Source organism: Monodon monoceros, unplaced genomic scaffold, assembly GCF_005190385.1.
Source record: "Monodon monoceros isolate NGI ecotype Baffin Bay Population unplaced genomic scaffold, NGI_Narwhal_1 Super_Scaffold_13, whole genome shotgun sequence".
Classification (NCBI taxonomy): domain Eukaryota; kingdom Metazoa; phylum Chordata; class Mammalia; order Artiodactyla; family Monodontidae; genus Monodon; species Monodon monoceros.
Window position 1 is genome coordinate 58,724,976 of NW_021703769.1, and position 19,709 is coordinate 58,744,684.

Consider the following 19,709-nt stretch of genomic DNA (forward strand, 5'->3'; position numbering starts at 1 on the left):
GCTGAGTATCAGTTCTGTTCACTGCAGTATCCCCAGTCTCTAGAACAGGGGAGGCAAGCTCATTGTATATTAGACAAATGGATGGATGGATGGATGGGTGGATGGATGGATGGGTGGGTGGATGGATGGGTGGGTGGGTGGGTGGATGGATGGATGGATGGGTGGGTGGATGGATGGGTGGGTGGGTGGATGGATGGATGGATGAACAAACCAATACATGAATCTACAGATGAACGTTTCTAGTGGGAGGGCTGTGGTCTGCCATCTTGACTCCAGTTCTCCAGCTGCAGTGTATCCTGATAGGCCCCTCTCATCAGAGTTCTCATGTTGCATTTCTTATCAAACTGCTCCCTAAATGACCAGTTCCTCCTGGGTCATTCCCCTTGTCATTGAGGTTCAGCCTCTGCCTCAATTTTCTCACTGATTCAAACGGTTTTCCTCACTGCTTATAACTGGCCCAGCCTTGGTTCGGAAAGTTTTACCTGCCCAGGTATTATGCTGTCTTGGGTTTAGCAGTAGTTTAGTTTCTCTAGAGTTCAATGGTCAAGGGTAGCCCATGCCTTCATCTGTAATCCCCAAACCTTCCCGTGATCCCCTTTACACACTCAAGGACCAGTCCCAGCACCTGCCCCAGCACCTTAGGTACTGGGCGTAAGAGTTCAGGAGGGGCTTTTATGAAGGTCAGACAGTGAGGATTCATTGAGCCACTCATGTGAGTCAGGCACTGTGCTGGGTCCTGAGGATACATCAGTTAGTGTTGTAGACATGATCCCCCTGCCCCAATGGAGCTTGCAGTCTTATCAGAGAAGAGACTTTAAACATATTAATGTGAAAATTATATATGAAGGGATAAATAATTACAAACTGTACGTGCTGTGAAGGAATCATACACAGGGTTCCAGAGATTACAGAAAGGGGCCCACGTAACTGGGGGCAAGGAAGCGATCCTCAGAGGACATCTGCTCATTCCTGAAAGGTGATTTAGAGTTAACTAAGTAAGCAGAAGAGGAATATTCTAAGCAGAAGGAACAATACATACATAGCCCTTGAGACAGGAAGGGGCTTGGTTCACGAGAGGAACTGGAAGGCTGGTATGGCTGGGGCAGAGGGAAGTGGGGCTCAGGGCACTGCAGCCGGCTGGGTCTGTCTGTCCATCTGGCCGCCCACCCACACAGAGCGGCCATGGAGAGGAGAGCAGGTGATGTGCCAGCGGTACACATCCATCAGGATTCCTGGGCAGCTGAGATGGTGGTCCAGATGTGGACCCTGCAGTCAGCCCAGGTGTGAACCCAGATCTGCCACTTGGTTCATAGTTGGGTGACCTTTTAGAACAGAATCTCTATTATCCTGTCCAAGTCACAAATTTCTCACCTTTAAAAATAGGGCTGCTGCTTCCTTCATGGGGCTGTCGTGGGTTGGAAGATGTGTGTGGCGTGGGTCTTGACACCCACACATTTGCACTCGTAGGCACACGGCGGCCCCCAGTCCTAGAAATAGCTTCCTCTCTAGCAGGGAGTCCAGAACCCAGGTTACGCCATCCTTCATTCCAGTTGATGGAGTATTTGTGCACAAGTGTCTGCCTGTCCCTCCTGGGCTTTAAGGTTTAGTTGTGGCCAGAAGACCCAGACCACGGTCTGGAGCCTCTGAACTGCATGATGCTGAGCTGCAGCTTGCTCATCTGAAGATCCCGCTCTGGCCCGACGCTCACTCGAGGTGAAGGGAGACAGATGTAGAAACAGTTTGTCAGCCATTAGGCAGCTGTTCAGATGTCAGCTGTCATGATTTATGTTTATGTGATAGATGTTTTCCCAAGGCCTGCGGCACAGGAATAATTATTTCATTCCTGTGTTTAAAAAAACAACCCTGTGCATTGGTGAGTAGATGCCTCTCCTAGCTTGGGTGAGTCCTCTTGTGATCTTTAGAACTTGAACTGTACTGGCATTAGGAGGGCTTTTGCATCACCTTGGTAAGCATTCATCTGAACCGATGAACTTCAGCCATGAAGGCTGTTGTGTTTTTGTTTTGTTTTTGTTTTTGCCTCCCTGGCCTGGGCTTGGAGAAGCCTCAGTCTCCTAAGGAAGTCAGTTGCACGGGGGAAGAGGGGCTGTTGCTTTGTTTGGGATCTTTTTTTCTACCCCTTCCAGATACAGAAAAGCATTTTGAGTCCAACCTTTAAAGGTTATCTCCTTGTGCTGCCGGCAAACTCATCCTGAGAGACTGTGAATTCCAGCGCCGTGCCAGACTTCCCCACCGAGTGACGTTCTGCCAGACTGCTCCGGCTGCCTAGAGCTGGAGGAGGCAGCTCAAGGTGGCGGCCACGTGGGGGCCGCTTTTTTCCGGGGCCAACGGAGAGCGGAATGTGAGAAAGGTGCCGGGTGCTTGACTGGGGGCCTCGGGAGGTCCCGAAGGACAGTGTGATGGCCGTCACACAGGGCGGTGCATGTGGGGAAGAGGAATCTCACCTCTGCGGTTGTGATGCTGCTAGCCTGCTATGGCCCGGACAACAGGAGACAGCCTGGAGCCGGGGAAGACTGAGAGGGAAACGAGCTTTGAACACTTCGATTATTAGAAGACGCAGAAAGGAAAACAAAGTGCATTTTGCAGCACATGATTTAAAGGAGGCTTCATGCTGGACTGTGGAAGTAAATAACTGAGTCATGTCACCAAGTCTGCCCTGACCCTGCCCGTTTTTATGTGAAAAAGGGACGTGGGAAAGAGAGACACAGGCCACTGTTAATTGTAAGCACTTACACTTATTGAGCCTTTGATTCCATAATTCTGATTACCTGACACCACCCCGTGAGGGGAAGTATTTTCCTCTCTGTTTACAGGTGGATAAACGGAGGTCAGAGAAGTATAGTAACCTGCCCAAGGTAACACAGCTGGTGAGTAGCAGGGATGACCTGTAAACCTAGGTCTAAATGACCTTCCAGCTCTATGTTCTTTAAGAGAAAAACGCTGCCTCTTTTTTAACTGAGTTTCCCTAAGAAAGGAAGGAGAGAGATGTGGAATACAGATGAGGAGGGGCGGGATGGTAGATGGGGGGGAGGACGATAGTTGATGGTGATGATTGATGAGGATGGAGGTGGTGGTGGTGGTGGGGGGGATGAGGATGGTTGGTGAGGAGGAGGAGGATGAAGGTGAGGATGGTGGTGGTGGTTGATGACGATAACTGAGGATGGTGATGGTTGCTGGTGGGAGCACCTGTGTTTCCTGAGCACTTCTCATGTACCAGACATTGTGCCAAGTTCTCACCACGTTTAATCTCCTTAAACTCACACAACAGTCCAATGGGAAAGTTCTAATTACAGCTGCAGGAATAAGAAGAGGCCCATGTTCCCTTTGAATACCCCATCATATCAGGAAAGATTTGGGAATCTGTTCACTGTTAAGAGAAGGTTTTCTGCACGTCACAGCTGGTTTTCAGGCATTCACAGTTAAGGACCCAGCAGAGCCTGGGGAACGGAAAGCCCTCATACCTCCCTTGGGACCCTAGCGAGTACTCTCTGCCTGACTAGATCTTTGCCTAGACTTGCTAAAAGCACAAACGAGCTGCTTTTCATTTCCGCCACCCTGGCCCTGGCTCTTAAGAGTGGTGCCCATCACTTTGTACCTCTGGCTCTTTTCATGAAACATAAAGAAGTTGTGGCCAGCTTGGCTTCTGCTAGTTGGGGTTTTTGTTTTTTTTTTTCTTTTAACACCTTGGGCTTGGGATCAGGAAGCAAAGCCAACCTCTGTTTTTTACCAGCTGTGTGTATTTACCAGATGTGTCCCTCATATGTAAAATGTAGCTACCGGCCACCTCACATGTAGGATTGATGCAAGAATTAAGTGAGATATATAAGAAAAGTGCCAAGCATGGTGCCGGGCACAGAGTAGACACTTAATAGACCCGTATCTCCTCCGTGCGCCCATCTTGCCGTCACACTGCAGCACTTAGCTTTCATTTATTTATGGGCTTGCTTGCTTATCGTCTCTCTCTCTCTCACTTTCTCCATGAGTGCTGTCTTATTTTTCTGCTGTATCCTGCTGCCTAACCCAATGGCTGTCGATAGATATTTATTAAACGAATTCTTAACAAGAATTTGCATGAAGAGTCAAGGCATGTGGGCTAAAGGATGAAGCTAGTGAGGTGGGCAAGGGCCTCGTGTCCAGGCTATTCAGCCTTTTCACCACAGAGCATGAGCTCCATGGAGTGAAGTTGTAAGTTCGTCTTCTGAACTGGTTGGTCAGAGGGGATCAGGACCACAGGTGACCTCACCTGTGCCTGTGTCTGAGTTAAAGCCTCACAGGTAGGATTGAAAAGACTCAGTTTTAAAAGGATGATGTGTACTATACAAATCCCAGAAGCCAATTTCTGTTCCCACGTGACATGCTGTGACTTCTCCTTGTCAACCTCATTGCAGGTAAAAGGAGGAGCCCGTCCAGAGTGGAGGGTGGGGTCCCTTTAGGGTGTGGCTGCTGACCTGTGAGCCCTGCCTAGGAGGCCCCCTTATCACTTTCTGTTCTCCACCTTGTGCAGGACTTTTGTGTTTGCTTTTTTTTTTTTTTCTAGCAGTGCATATTTTACAAAGATAATTGAATTGTGAGTGGTTTTCTCTCTTGAATGTGCTGACAACATGAAGATGATAATATTCTGTCTTAGGGCCCCTCCCCAGGCAACTGGAATCTTGGTAAGGAGCTTTTTTTTGGGAGCCAGAGACTTCTGGTAGCTACAAATGTTTACTAATAACACTGAAATATCTTTATTGGCAATAAGAGTCAGGAATCCCATAAGAGCCTAGGGGCTTAATTTAATGTGAAATATGCAAGGAGGGAAGGAGTTTACAGCAAGCAGGAATTAGGAAATTGTTTAACTGGATTGTTGAAACAGACCTTGTATCAGGGGGTGAGGTCCTGTCTTTGGACATACTGGTAACATGTGTTCCCTTCCTGTCTACTTGCCTCCTTCCCCCTCTCCCTTCTTTCCTGCCTTCCCTCTTGTTATGGATCAGGGGCTGTATTTAGGATTGGATTACGGTAATGAGAAAGTATAAAGCAGGTTCTTCTCATCATGGAGTTACAGTCTAGCGAGGGGAAAACAACTATTAATCAACCACATAAATAAAAGCAAAATAACAACTGTGACATGCCCAGCCACAGAAAACGGATAAATAATCTGTGACACATTCACACATTAGAGCACCAGACAGCCAGGAGAATGAAGATCTATAACGGCATCCAACAATATGAATGAGTCTTACAAACAATGTTGAATGGGGAGGTGGAAAAATACACACCAGATGATTGCATCTGTCTAAATACAAAAGCAGGCAAGACTAATCCACGTTGTTTGAGGTGCCCATTGTGGTTAACAGGAGAAACATGTTTGACCACTACACCATCATCGAGTTCCCTCTGACCGCCCAGTCAGCCGTGAAGAAAGTGGAAGATACCAGCACACTTGTGTTCACTATGGAGGTCAAGGCCAACAAGCACCAGGTCAGACAGGCTGTGAAGAAGCTCCATGATATTGACATGGCCAAGGTCAATGTCCTGATCAGGCCTGATGGAGACAAGAAGCATATGTTCATACTGGTTTCTGTCTATGGTGCTTTGGATGTTGCCAACAAAATTGGGATCATCTAAACTTGAGTCCCAGCCAGCTTATTCTAAATATACATTTTTTCACCATAAAAAAATTCCCCCCTAAACCAAGCCCTCTGGGAGCCTGGGGATGAGGTGTGGCTGATGTGGGTTGCTTAGGCTAGCGGGGCTTAGGGTGACAGTGGAGGGGCCGGAAGAGAGGAGAAAACTAGGTCACCAAGCACATGTTGAGAAACTAGGATCAAAACCCAGGCATGGCTGATCTCAGAGAGTTCTTACTCAAAGAGCATGTGTCCCCGTGTGTACACGAGCCACATGGGTGTCGGGGCTCTGCTCCTCCCTTGGTCACTCTTCATTTCTAAGTTCCTTTCGTATCATGAGCATCTTGCTGCTTAAAGCTACCTGGTTTTTGTACTGCTTTCTTCTACTTTTGGTTGCCACTGACACAAATAACCACCTCTGTCTCAGCCATGAAAGTTGGTGTGTTTCAATATGGACCCTCCTGTCCTGGATCCAGCAGGTGCACGGAGCCACTGTCCCCAGCCACATCCTGCCAAGACCTTCATGGCCAGGCTTGGGCACTGGCCAGAGACCTTTTAAGATGGTTTTATTCCGTTTTTTAGTTATTTTATTTCTAAAAAGTTTTAATGCTTTAGTATATTGATCAGCTGAGGCTAAATTATGCTGTTGTAACAAACACTCCCCAAATCTTGGCAGTGGGCAACGTTAAGTTTATTATGTGTCTGTTTCCAACTCATGCTACACGTCCATCCCGGGTCAGCTGTGCTTATGCGCCATGTCGTCTGCATGCCAGGATCTAAAGCAAAGAAGCAGCCCTAAGCCGGGGCATCCTGCTCTCATGGCAGAAGAGAAGATGGCAGATCACGCTTGCTTCTGAAAGCTTGTGCTCAGAAGTAACGCGTATCACTTCCACAAGACACATGGTCAAGCCTGATGGTTATGGACCAGGAAGAATAATCCTCTTACAGGGAGGATTGCGAGAGGGGGCCCTGCAGAGAGGGGAACTGGACTATCTGGTGGAGTAATAATATGATATACCTCAAAAAGTAATGCTTATTCTTGGAAAAATCAGCCAAGATAGATAAGTATTCTATAGCCATTAAACATAATGATGTAGCTCTTACATCAGCTTGTTGCTGGGAGGGGGACTCCTTCCAGGGCCCGAGAGCGGGCTCGTGTCTAACACTCGGAAATGAAGTGTCCAAGGAGACACACCTACTGACGAAGTATATAAAAGACTTTGTTGAAAAGGGCACTCGAGCGGAGAGCAGTAGGGTAAGAGAACAGGACAGCTCTGCCTCGTGGCTCGCAGTCTCAGGGTTTATGGAGGTGGGGTCAGTTTCCAGCTTGTCTCTGGCCAGTCATCTTGCTTGACCCATATTTGGCCCGACTCAGGGCCCTTCCTGGTGGTGTGCACCTCCCTCAGTCAAGACAGATTCCAGCACAGGGGTTTCTGGCAGGTTGGCAGGACATACTATGAGCTGGCACCTCCTCCCTCTTTTTGGCCCCTCCCAAATTCTTCTGGTTGGTTTTGGTGGCAGCTTGTCAGTTCTGTGTTCCTTGTTGGGACCTCCTGTTTTGAGACAACTTATACAAGTGCCCAAGGTGAGCAGTTTCGGTCCACAGTTCCCTAACAAGCTTGGAAGGTTCTTCCTTCCTCCCTCCCTCCCTCCCTCCCTCCCTTCCTTCCTTTTTTTTTAAATTAATTAATTTATTTGTTTTATTTTTGGCTGCGTTGAGTCTTTGCTGCTGCACGCCGGCTTCCTCTACTTGTGGCGAGTGGGGCTACTCTTTGTTGTGGTGCGCGGGCTTCTCATCGCGGTGGCTTCTCATGTTGTGGAGCACGGGCTCTAGGCACGCAGGCTTCAGTCGTTGTGGCTTGCGGGCTCTAGAGCGCAGGCTCAGTAGTTGTGGCGCACGGGCTTAGTTGCTCCGTGGCATGTGGGATCTTCCCGGACCAGGGCTCGAACCCATGTCCCCTGCATTGGCAGGTGGATTCTTAACCACTGTGCCACCAGGGAAGCCCTGGAAGGTTATTTCTTATATATGACAAAACAGGGGAAAATAGGTCACCTAAATAGAATATATCATTTAATCCCATTTAAAAAAATAACCTAAACATTTAAAAATGTGTACATTAGCATAAGGAAAATGAAATGGAAAGTTTTAGACCAGCTGTGGTAAACCTCGATGTCCACAGAGCCTAGGCAGGAAATGACTCAGGTCAGCTACTTCTCAGTGCCAGCCGATTGCCACCATGCAGGAATTTGGGCTCTGTGTCCTCTGATCTTTCAGGCCTTTTATTTTAAATGGAAATCTGGATTTAAACACTAAAATCTCTTATTTTTAACTGTTGGCAAGTAATTAAAAGTTTTAACCTGCACGGGCTGCCAGGTTTGTGGTCTCTGATATGAACCAAAGATGATTTTCTCTGGGCAGTGAGATTTTGTATGTTTTCTTCCTTTTTCCTTATCTTTTTTCTAACTTTATCTCAAAAATGGCCATTTCTTTGTGACAAATAATGGGGAAAGCAAACAAGAATATCACTCATAAAAGGAAAAATGTGTTTTAGCTGCAGGAATCACTCTTGACTTTGTAACTTCTGTTCAGTTGACAATTGGTAGTTAATCAAAAACCTGGCAACCTAAAGAATGAGCCATATTTGGAGCTGCTTGATGTTAATGAAACTGCCGAACACCCAGGTCTGTGATCAGGAAAGGCCAGACCCCTGGGGGAGATTGCGGGGAAGAGAGCCCAGGGGTCCTTTTCAGTGTCTTGGTGGCTTCAAGCAGCGGGATTCTCTTGTGCTGAAAATGATGCCGAGACAAGAAGAAGCCAGCTCTCTTAGGCAGGAGAAAGGAGAACCATTCTGAGGGCAAACTCCCAGGGCAGTTTGCTTAAAGAAAATCAGATGAAACACGTGGACCCCAGCTGCATTTACCAAATGCACCTTTCGCTTTTGAGGACGTGGGAGATTGTGTGGAGGGGAAAGAAACTGTGTTGGGTTTGAATGTGGACGCAGGAGTAGGCTTTACATTAAAGACATGCTGTTGAATATTCAGGGTTTCTTTTTCCATTTCTTTTTATCCCCAACTGTAATTCCCTGCCTCATCACCCATCATGCAAATGTGATTCTTACACATTTTCTGATGTTACTCTTTCCCTAAACAAGTAATCAAAACAAGGTTTTGAGCTGTATTTGAGCTGCAAATAAGTTTAGTATAAAATGCAATTATTCGCCTCCCAAAATCAACAGAGACAATTTGGATATTTCAAAGGCTTGAATTACCCTTAATCAGAACTCAGAATGGCGTCCATTTCAAGGATTAAAATAAGCTAGGACTCAGCCCTAGTACATAATAGCCATTTGCTTAAAAAAAAAAAAAAAAAGACAACTTTAAAAAATGCTAAAAGTAGCATATGCTCATTATAGAAAATTTGGAAAATAAAAGAAAGTTAGAACAAAGGAAAACAAATGACTCAGTCCCACTACATAGGTACAATTACAATTAATATCTCCTTTGACTTTTCTCTGTGTGTTTTTTCTCTGTGTGTTTTTTCTCTAGATGGAATCATCCCATGGATGAACTTTTGTGTCCTCCTTTTAATTTCACGTAATTGTTGCCATGTCACTCTGTACTTTATGTCAGAATCATCTTTCACAGCTGTCTAATGTTCTAACATAGCAGTTTAATTTCTTTGGTCATTCTGATAAAAAATAAACTGACTCATGTTAAATTTTTCAAGAGTTTATTTGAACAAGCATCGATTCCAATCAAGCAGCACCAAACCGGAAGTGGTTCTCAGCATTCCACCAACAGGAGCTGGGCGAGGTTTTCATAGAGAGGATGTGGCAGTGAAGCAAGGAAATTGTTTGATTGGCTATAGCTTGAGTGGTTGCATTATTGGGGACAGCCTTGCTGGCTATTTGTGATGGGTTGTTCTCAGCCTTGAGGCCATTACAGCGACTGACGGTGGCTTAGGTGTCGCTTTGCTTATGTAGGCTGCCAAAGCACTAAAGCCACCACAGTCTCTGCTTTCCCTGTTTGATTAATTTAACAATTTCTATTGTTCAACATTTAGGTTTTTTCCAGTTTCTCACCGTCCTGAATAATTACAGAGAACCACAATATCCTTCAGGCCTATGCTGTATTTTAGATTCTTTTTCTAAATACGTCTGTGGTTGGAGAAGGGGGCGGCAGTGTGATATAGTAGGAAAGGCCTGGATTTCTGGAGTAGATGAATACAAGTTCAAGTCAGACCCTCCTGTTTTCTTGCTCTGTGACCACCGGCACCTTATTAAATTGCCCGTGCCTTGCTTTCTTCATCTACACTTTGGGGGCAGTATCACCCAACTTTCAGGTGGTGGTGAAGTTTAGAATAATGACTGTGAAGTCCCCAGCCTCCAGGGGACACATAGATAACTTGGCATGCTGTTGGCTGCAGGGAACAGAGGACCAGATCAGCAATGACCTTGATATCAGACACACCACTTTGGAATCAGGTCATTCCTGGGATGACATCACACCTCTGCCCTGAGAGAGCTGTAACCTTGGGCGAGTTTTATAACACCCCCAAGGCTCAGTTCATTCATTTATAACGTGGGAATGGTGGTACAAAGCTCAAAAAGGGGTTATGAGGATTAAATGAAATTAATGAAATGAGATTACATGTACAGCACTTCGTTATAGTGCCTGGGCTACGTATAGTTCATATTTGGTACATGATGGTCGTTACTGTATCACTCCTATCCTCCTCATTAGTGTCAGTGCCGTAAGTGAGCTCTGCAGAAGCTGCTGTGGGAGAATAAGGAGAGACCCTCACTCTCTTTGCCAGTGGTGGTGAGAGGTCATGGAAGCTTCCAGGAGGCAGTGGTGCCTGAACCAGCCTTTAATGCTGAGCCGGGATGAGCCAGGCAGGCAAGAGAGGCAGAGGGTCCTGTGGGCTCCCAAGGCCCCAGAGATGAGAGCAAACTGAGGGAGGAATGGCCACACCCCCTGCAGATGTCGCATGGGTGCAGACCCGGATGGTGTCAGCCTGTTAACTGAGCCATGGGGGTCTGGGAGGAGGAGAATATGAAAGTCCTCCTTGCTGTCTCATTCTCAGGGGCTGGCGCCTTCCTTTTGTTCTTACACTGCTGTGATCGATCCGCGGTGCGAGAGTGATGCTCTCTGGCTCGGCGCTGGAATGAAAAACCCAACTCTGACAGAACACGTCAGACAGTGAAACATTCATTCCTCCTTAAAAAAAAAAAATCTGACCTTTTGCAGAGTTTCAGAAAATGAGTCCTTCTGTGTTATGTAAAATGCTTTCATTTTCTCCCTGAGTCAAACAAAGTCAAGAAATAATGAAGTAGACGTTTTCTGCTTCAGAGTGTTAAGAATTCAGTGATGCTGCTCTCGTGGCCAGTGTCTTCTGAGCTGTTACCCATGCCCTTAGCTGGCACTGTTTGGTCGGGTAACGCTCACAGTGCAGGGATGGGTGGCTCACAAGCTTCTTTCTGGTAGTTTATTTTTTCATTCGTTCATTCATTCATTCTTTGAACCAACCAAACAAGGACCCCACCAACAAATGTTTATTGAGTACCTTCTGGCCAGACTTTCTTCTGTGCCCTGGGGATGTACTCATGACCACAAATGGATACAATCCCTCTTCCCACGGAGCATACATTCTAGTGCAGAGGCTCCATAAACACATAAACAAGCACTGTGGTTTTATTCAAGTTAGTGCTGGGAAGCAAATAAAATGAGTGATGCGGTGGAGGGCACTGGGGTGTGTTCATGTAGAGCTGCTTCCAACGGGGTCATCGGGGAAGACCTTTCTTCACTGGTCAGCCTGGGAGTAAGTCCTGGGGCTTATTGGCAACCCGGACTGGGTGAATCGTCTTCCCCATTCACACGTTCAACAGGCTGGTATTGTTGCTTAGCATCTCTTCGTACTTCTTTGTATTCTAAGACTTGACCCTTGTCCTCAGGGAACGTTATGGTCCGGTGGAGGTAACGGATGCTTTTGGGGGGTAAATGCTGTCATTGTAATACCCCGTGGTCAGTGTAGAAGGACAGGGTTTGGGCACTTAGCTCAGGCCCGGGTAGGGGGGTGTTCAATCAAGACTCCTTCTGGAGAAGAGATGCTTGGGCTGATGGAAGGGTGATCAGGCAAAGATCACCCTGATCTTTGGGCAGGGCATCCCCGAGTGGAGGGAAGGCCCCAAATAGGAGCCCCGAAACAAGACACGAGGCACGAAACAACATCACCGCGCTCGCAGCTGCAGCTCACACGATATAGGCCCTGAGTCAGGCCCTCTATTTAACCCATAAAGTCCAAGTACAGGGCCATCTTAGTCTGGATCATTCACATATCAATGACAAGAGCTTGGTTAGCTTAAACGTTTAAAAAAAAGTGGGCGAGAGAGCTATCACTTTACACAGAAGAATACCGTGGAAACTCAGAACACAGAGCGGCAGCAGGCGTCTGATCCCTGAGGCCAGGAAGCTGGACTCATCGCCTCCATCTCCACGTGTCACTGTGAGCCTCCCCGTGCTTCCTGCGTGATCTGCGCTCTTCCAGGGGAGCAAGGCCGGTGGGTGGAGAACTCTCTCCAGTGTTGTGACGGTGTATTACTCTTAGGGAAGAGCTTTGGCGGGTCTCCCCTCGGGCGGACTTTGGCCAGCTGTGGGCACGGGGCATGGGGTGCTGGCGTCGGCCAGGCGTCATGGGGGCGGGTTCCGGGGCCGCCAGCCTGGAACGGGGCTGGTTGGCTCCCAGAGGAGGGCGCACTGCGCAGCCGCTCCGGCCACACTCTTCTGAAAAGCGTGCTCGCCCGATGCCTTAGGGCCTTTGCAGGGGCCTGCTCCCCCCCGGCCCCCCGCCGTGGGTAATTACCGCTGTCACTGTGTGGTGCGCCACAGTTCCCGGCAGCTTTTGTCAGTTAAAAAAAAAAAAAAATGTGGGATAGGGGAATGTCTTGAGAGAAAATAATAGTCAACATAATGAGCCTCCTTCCTCTGCTCTAATGTCCACTAATTGGAATACTCTCTTTAGTAAGTCTCCTAACAGGAAAATAATGAGAACTGTAGGATCAAAGGCTCCAGTTCAGCTTTCCGGTGTTTGAAGAAAATGCTTCCAGATCCCAGAACTGTTACAGAAGCCGGAAATCAGCAACTCTGCCCACCGCCCTCTCTCATTCCAGCCAAGCTGCCTTGGTGTCTGAAGTTCGGCCCCTCTGCTTGACTCCGCCTGCCAGAGGGTGTGGCCTCTGCCCCCAGTGCTGAGGCCCTCAAGCGGGGTGTCCCTTTTAATTCCTCCCAGACTCCTTCCCTAGATCAAGGGGGTTAGGGGATAGGTGAGTTTACCAGATGCCGTTGATTTCCGGGCCTTTGAGGTGCTGGGGCACAAGGAGTGTGGGCTCGAGTCAAGCCCCATCCCACCGACTCCTTTGCGGCCTCTCCAGGCCTCTGTATACTGGGGATGATAACAGGAACAGCTTGGAAGATGATGTAAAGGGTTGAGCAGAGTGTCTGCAGTGTAGGAAGCGCTCAGTGACTGCTCTTGCTTCTCTGTTTGCCCCGAATAGGGAGTGGCTGGTCAGTGAGCCCCAAGAATGGAGACCTGGGCCCCGGGGGCAGCCCTGCACCCCGAGAATGGCGGGGCAGCGTGTCTGGTGGCGAGAGGGGAGGGGTGCTGCCCTTCGTTCATCCTTCCCTCTGTGCCCCATCTCAGAGCTACAGCTGGGTGCCCAGAAGTGCCCCCTGGCCCCAAGGTCTTGTGATGACCCCACAAAGCCAGCCCCTTCAAGTGCTCGGGCCGGGCTGGTCTCCGGGCTTCAGGTCGGCCTCGCTCATGGGGCCGCTGCTAGGATCGGGCAAGAGAGGGGCCCATGGCTCGGTCAGGGCCATGCTCGATCCCAGAGCTTTGTATTGAGATGCAGCATCTGTCAAGGTTGATTTCCCAGAGGCTAAAGCCATTTTCTAGGGATGCCCTACAGCCCTGAGTGCTCCCCCGCAGGCGCGCGAGGGCCGCGTCTCCTGCCTGGGCCGGGCACCACGCAGGCGACAGAAGGCGGTGAGTTCAGGAGCTCACAGACAGCCGTTTCTATTTGGAGAGAAGGGAAGGAATGAAGGCAGGAACATGGCACCGTTTTTAGCACGAGGAGACGCAACAGCTTGGCGTTAGCACGAGGCGTGACACCTCCGTGTGTAAGGTGTGTGCTGCCTGGTGGGGTGGGGAGCCGGCACCTGACTGCTTGCCTCCTGCCAGATGCCTTTCCAGGAAGACGCCTGCATTGCTCAGACAGGCATTCGCGGCCCCGACTGCTCAGGCGCCAGCCGTGCTCAGGGTGTGGGGTGGCTGAACAGACTCTCTGAGCCCCAGTTGTGCCTGGAAGGGCGATGCTGGGTCCCTGGCCCCCAGCTGGCGGTGACATGGCCATCCCTCCAGGGCACTGTCTGCCTGGGTGGTGGGTGAACTTGGCTGTGCCCTTTCACTTCTGGGAGCCGTGCTTCCCTCGTCTGTGAACTTGAGGGTTAGGGTTAGAGCAGGCTGACATCTCCTAGTGTATGAAAGGAGGGTATCAGACCTGAGATTCTGGAAGACCTTTTGTGTTCCAGCTGAGGGTGAGACACAGGCAGACAGCATGGCCGCAAACACCTGTTACTTTTTGGTAAAATGTTACTGAACTCCTATATTGTTTCACCATAACCAAAATGAATCTGATGTATTTCTTTCTCCCTCCTTCTCTTCCTATTCTTTCTTTCTCTTTTTCTCTTCTTCCTTTCCTCCTTTCTCTCCATTTATTCACTCACTCATTCATTCATTCTCTTTAACCTCCACGTACTGTGCACAGTGCTAGGGATGGAACGGAGAGGACCAAGGCCCTGCTGCACTATATTCCTGGTCTCACTGGGAGAAGAATCACGTGTTTCAGGCCACCATGATGCCAGAGATCAGGTGTGGAGAGAGGAGGGTCCCTGGGGTGGTGGGTGTGCAGAGGCCTTCTTGGAGGTCAGGTGTCACCTGAGCGGAGTCTTGGGTCACATGTCTGAAAGAGTTTGACACAGAAAATGAGGGGAAGGGTGGGGCTAGCAGTTAGGACACCACGTCTTCTCACACTTAACCCCTGGGAACCAGTCATCTGCTTTCTTTCTCTGTGGGTTTCTGTATAGCTTGCCTTTTTATGACATTTCACATAAATGAAATCATACAGATCTTACAGTATGTGGCTTCTTGTGTCTAACTTCTTTCACTTATCATAGTGCTTTCAAGGTTCACCTATCTTGTAGCAGGTGTCAAAGCTTCATTCCTTTTTATGGGTGAATAATATTCCACTGTATAGATGGATCACATCTTGTGTCCCCCTTCATCCAATGATGGACATTTGGGTGGTTGCTACTTTTTGCCTGTTATGAATAATGCTGCTCTGAGTATCATGTACCAGTTTTATGTGGGCATTTGCTTTCAGTTCCCTTTGCTATACACGTAAGAGTGGAACTGGTGGGTCCTACATCAGTTTTATTGATTATAGCCTTCCTGTTGGTATGAAGTAGTATCTCATTGTGGTTTTAATTTTCATTTCCCTAATGGCTAATGATGTTGAGCATCCTCTCATGTGCTTATTAGCTTTTTGTATATCTTCTTTGAGGAATGTCTATTCAAATCCTTTGCCCATTTTTAAATTGGATTATTATTTTATTTTATTTTTGAGTTCTAAGAGTTGTATATTCTGGACACAAGTCCCTTATCAGATTTGTAGGTATTTTCTCCCGTCCTGTGGTTGTCTTTTCATTTGTTGATGGTGTCCTTTGATGCATGAAAGTTTTTAGTTTTGATGACTTCCAATGTATCTGTTTCTTTTGTTCCTCATGCTTTTGGTATGATATCTGAGAATCCTTTACCTAACCCAAGGGCATGAAAGTTTAGTCTTGTTTTGCTTCTAGGAGTTTTATAGTTTTAGCTCTTACGTTTAGGTCTTGATCCATTTTGACTTAATTTTTGTACATGGTGTAAAGAAGGGATCTGACTTCATTCTTTTGCCGGTGGATCCACTTGTCCTGACACCGTTTGTTGAAGAGACTGTTCTTTCTCCATTGAAAGGTCTTGGCACTCCTGTCAAAAACCAATGTAACATAGATGAATAGGTTTATTTTCAGACTCTCAGTTCTGTTCCGTAGATCTATATGCCTGTGCTTAGGACAGCATCACACTGTCTTGATGCCTGTGGCTTTTCATAAGTTTTGAAACCAGGAAGTATACCCCATCCCTCCCATTTCTTGTCCTTGTCTCTGTTCTTCCTTCCTCTCCTTTATGTTTTTGTGTATTCTTTAGAGCAAGTGCTCACAAATGTTTTCAGTAAAAGGCCAGACAGTAAATATTTCAGGCTTTGCAGGCGATGTGGTCTCTGTCTCAAGGACTCAACTCTGTTCTTGTCATCAAGGACTCAAAGCACTCATAGTCTGTATATATAATGAATGGGCGTGGCTGTGTTCTAATAAAAGTTTATATTTTGTTTTCACTGAAATTTGAATTGCACATACTTTTTACATGACGAGGAATATCATTCTTCTTTTGATTTTTTTTTTTCCCCAGCCATTTAAAAATTCAAAAACCATTTTTAGTTTGTGGGTCACACAAAAACAAGCAGCAGGCCAGACTGAGCCTGCAGGCCCAGGGTTGCCAATCCCCATTTGAGAAGAATGAACCTGGAGGGAGGTTTCAGAGGAAGGCTGAGTATTCCCCTTAATCATGTGTGGCCCCAGGCCAGGCTGGGTTTTCTCTGCTAGCCCTCCTCCTCACAGAACCCACTCTTTCTTGTAGAAGAGCTCAGGGGATCTTGTGGGGACATGGCAATACAGATCTTCCTCAGCTTATGGTGGGGATGCATCCCAGTAAACCCCTTGTAAGTCGAAAATAATGTAAGTCAAAAGTGCTTTTAATACACCTGACCTACTGACCATCATAGCTGAGCCTAGCCTACCTGGAACACTTAACATTAGTCTACAGTTGAGCAAAAACATCTCACACAACGCCTATTCTGTTATAAAGTGTTGAATATCTCACATAATTTACTGAAGACTGTGCTGAAAGTGACAAACAGGATGGTTGTCTGGGTCCAGAGTGGTTGGAAGTGTACTGGTTGTCTCCCCTCGTGATGGCGGGGCTGACCGGGAGCTGAGGTTGCTGCTGCTACCCAGCATCACAAGAGAGGATCACACTGCATGTCGCTAGCCTGGGGAATGATCAAAGTTCAAAATTTGAAGTATGGTTTCTGCTAAACCTGTATCCCTTTCACGCCATCATAATGTCGGAGTCCTAAGTTGAACCATCGTAAGTCAGGGAACCTCTGTGCCGCCCTGAGATGTCAGGGCACTGTGCTCTGTGCAGCCAGGGGGAGCCGCACTGCTGGATGGCTCTGTGAGGAAGGAAAAGAACTTTCTTCTGCCCTTGCAGGTTCTTCTGGCCGGTCTAAGAATTAAATTGACATGAGACAGGGTTAGCAGGAGAAAAACAGAAGTTTAATGACATGTATACATGGGAGAGACCCAGGAAAAGTGAGTAACCCACCAAAATGGCCTAAGCCCTCACCTTAAATACCACCTTCAGCTAAAGACAAAAGAGGATGTCGGGGGGCTGGGGGTTTGGGACTTCAGAAGGGAGGAAGGCAATTCACATGGAGATGGAAAAATAAATGTCTGGTAAGCAAATGTTTGCTGAGCCGGGCAGAGACAGTGGGACACAGAGTGGACTCTGCTCTCTAGGCCCTGCCGAGTTCCCTCCACTCACCTTGCCCATATTCTTTGCAGACATCTCTAGTGATTAGTTCTCATCCTGAACCAGGCTCTTTATCCAAATTCCTTTAGGCTGCTAAGGAAGAGGTAAAAAGAAAGACTTCCTGAGTCTTCTGTTTCTTAACAATAATCAGCCTAAAATAATCCTCATGCCTAAGAGACACGTTTGGGGGTGGCAAATTTTGCTTTCCTGCAGTCTCACCTTTGAAATGTCTCCAAAGAAGTTTCACAGTCCAGAAGTTGAGTTTGTAGGTTGTTCCATGTCTCTGAACCAGTCTCTTAGTCCTGACAATAGGTCAGTCCAGTTAAACTCATTTCAGGAGGCGGTGATGCAGGTGGGCTCCTTAAGTTATGCCTTTGGTGCAAGCAACCAGGTTGTCTAATAAGAGGCACTTCTATGGAAGCAAAAGAAAAACAGTGATGGATGGGAGCAAACCATACTCCCAGTTTCTCAGTTTTGAAGGCAGCCAGTCGAGAAGATTTTTAGCTGTCCTCCTGGAAGCAGCTTCAGATGGAGCGAGGACAGCTAGTGACAGACGGACAGATCTTCCTAGTTTGCTGTACAGATGTCTCTGGTGATCTTGCCTGAGTGGCCCAGTACAGCAACAGGACAAAGGTTGTCTGTATATGAGCTGTTGTGGTGATTTCTCTGAAGTTTATATCAAGTTGTCTAGCTTCAGTTTATAGGGCTTCAGGAAAAAGGGCAGTTTTAGCTCTTAATGATTCCAAGTCAAAAGGATGGGAGAAGTTAGAAATGTTAGTTTGGAGAGTTGTAGCCAGATATAAAGAAACTATAAGAATTCAGGATCTAGTCCAGTTTATAGGTAGATAACAAACCTCAAAGACAAAGGATAGTATTAGAATCTAATAACCACAAAGGTATATTACTGAAACAATTTTTCTCTCTAAAATGACCCTCAGTTCTACCAAAGTAGCTAACTGAAGACTAATTTGTTTGCAAAATAAGTTTAGTTTCATTAAACTCGGTCCAGTTATTGATGTTTACATAAGTGCAGCAAGAATAGTGATTGATCATATAGGCTCTTTTAAATAGGCTTTGCTAGAACTATTCATAAGGAGTCTCCAGACTGAACTTTTAAATGTCTCTCAAGGCCTGAAAGCCAAGCCAAAGACTTGCTATTAGACTGACCTGTAATACCTATAGATTTGGGTGAATTCTTCTCGAGGTCCCCAAAATATCCTGAGGTTCCTGCACCTGCCAGGAAGTGACCTTCCTCACTTACCTGATGAAGCTGCTGGGAACCCTGTAGTCAAAGTACCAGGCTTTTTTTTTCCCCAAAGGACTTTATTGGCTCCATAAAGTCAACCTTAGTTCTTTAAAGCTGTCTGGTCATATCTGAATCTATGCATGTCTCTCTCAAATATGGCATTCCAGTCAAAGTCCAGTTTCAGAATTGTGTCCTGGTATGATGAGAACAGATTCTTATTGAACTTATGTAAATATAACTATATTGCCAAGAGAAAAAGGGTATTCACTAGGAGTTTCCAAATTCTGGAGGGATCATGTAGAGAGAAAAAGGTAAGTGTTTCAATTCTGCTTACAAAGGTATAATTTACCAAATTGCTTTAGTCATAGCGTAAGAGGAAAGATTTCCTTATATCTGGAAAACAAAGATTAAAAAAGCCAGTAATATTTCAGACAAAAAGTCATAAAATTATAATCATATTCCTCAGTTTATTCAGTCCTGTGTAACTAATTCTTGTTGATCTTGATCTTTTGTTAGTGGTTTTATAAAGTCATCCATTTTTCCATCAGAGTTCTGTAATTTCTTACCCAGTTCAGCGGCATGACTTGAAAGGTGTCAGAAACTTGTTTAGAAAGCAGAAACTATCACACCATTGTAAAGCAATTATACTCCAATAAAGATGTTAAAAAAACAAGAAACTTGTATTTTAGAGTACTTGTTAGATTCCTTTACATGAATTTTTCTGAAGATAAAATACATTTGCAGGAAGCTTTTGTAAAAGCATCTGAGTAGAACAATTAACTGTCTGTAAATGAGAAAAAAAAAGACTTAAAAAATGGCCATTCCGTTGTTGGACTTCATTTGATAAGGAAGTATAGTTATTTTTGTGATGTACAATGTTTTAAGATAACAGTTGAAATTATGATGACAGCAGTATATCGGGCTATATCAGAATTCTAGGGATTTCATAAGATTTCTGGAACATTTATAATATATACCTATACAGAGACAGACTAAAGAAAGCTTAGTATTACTTATTTAACATTGCTTCCCATGTAATTTAACATGTCAAATAAGCCTAATTAGTTTAATATCTCCCTTTTATAAGGAGAGA

At 46.4% G+C, this 19,709-nt stretch overlaps 1 protein-coding gene across 4 annotated transcripts in view; it reads left to right on the forward strand.

Annotated features, from left to right (window-relative positions):
- The window catches only part of SNX29 (sorting nexin 29), a 549,826-nt gene that overhangs the window by 398,597 nt on the left and 131,520 nt on the right, over positions 1-19,709 (forward strand). Inside the window, exon 19 of one of the 4 annotated variants that reach the window (XM_029220775.1) lies at positions 14,450-14,977. The exons of the other annotated variants lie outside the window; for them this stretch is intronic. Coding sequence (XP_029076608.1) covers positions 14,450-14,455 — 6 coding nt within the window. The 3' untranslated portion in view covers positions 14,456-14,977. Of the gene's footprint in view, positions 1-14,449; positions 14,978-19,709 lie in introns of those variants that run through there. 4 annotated transcript variants of the gene reach the window in all.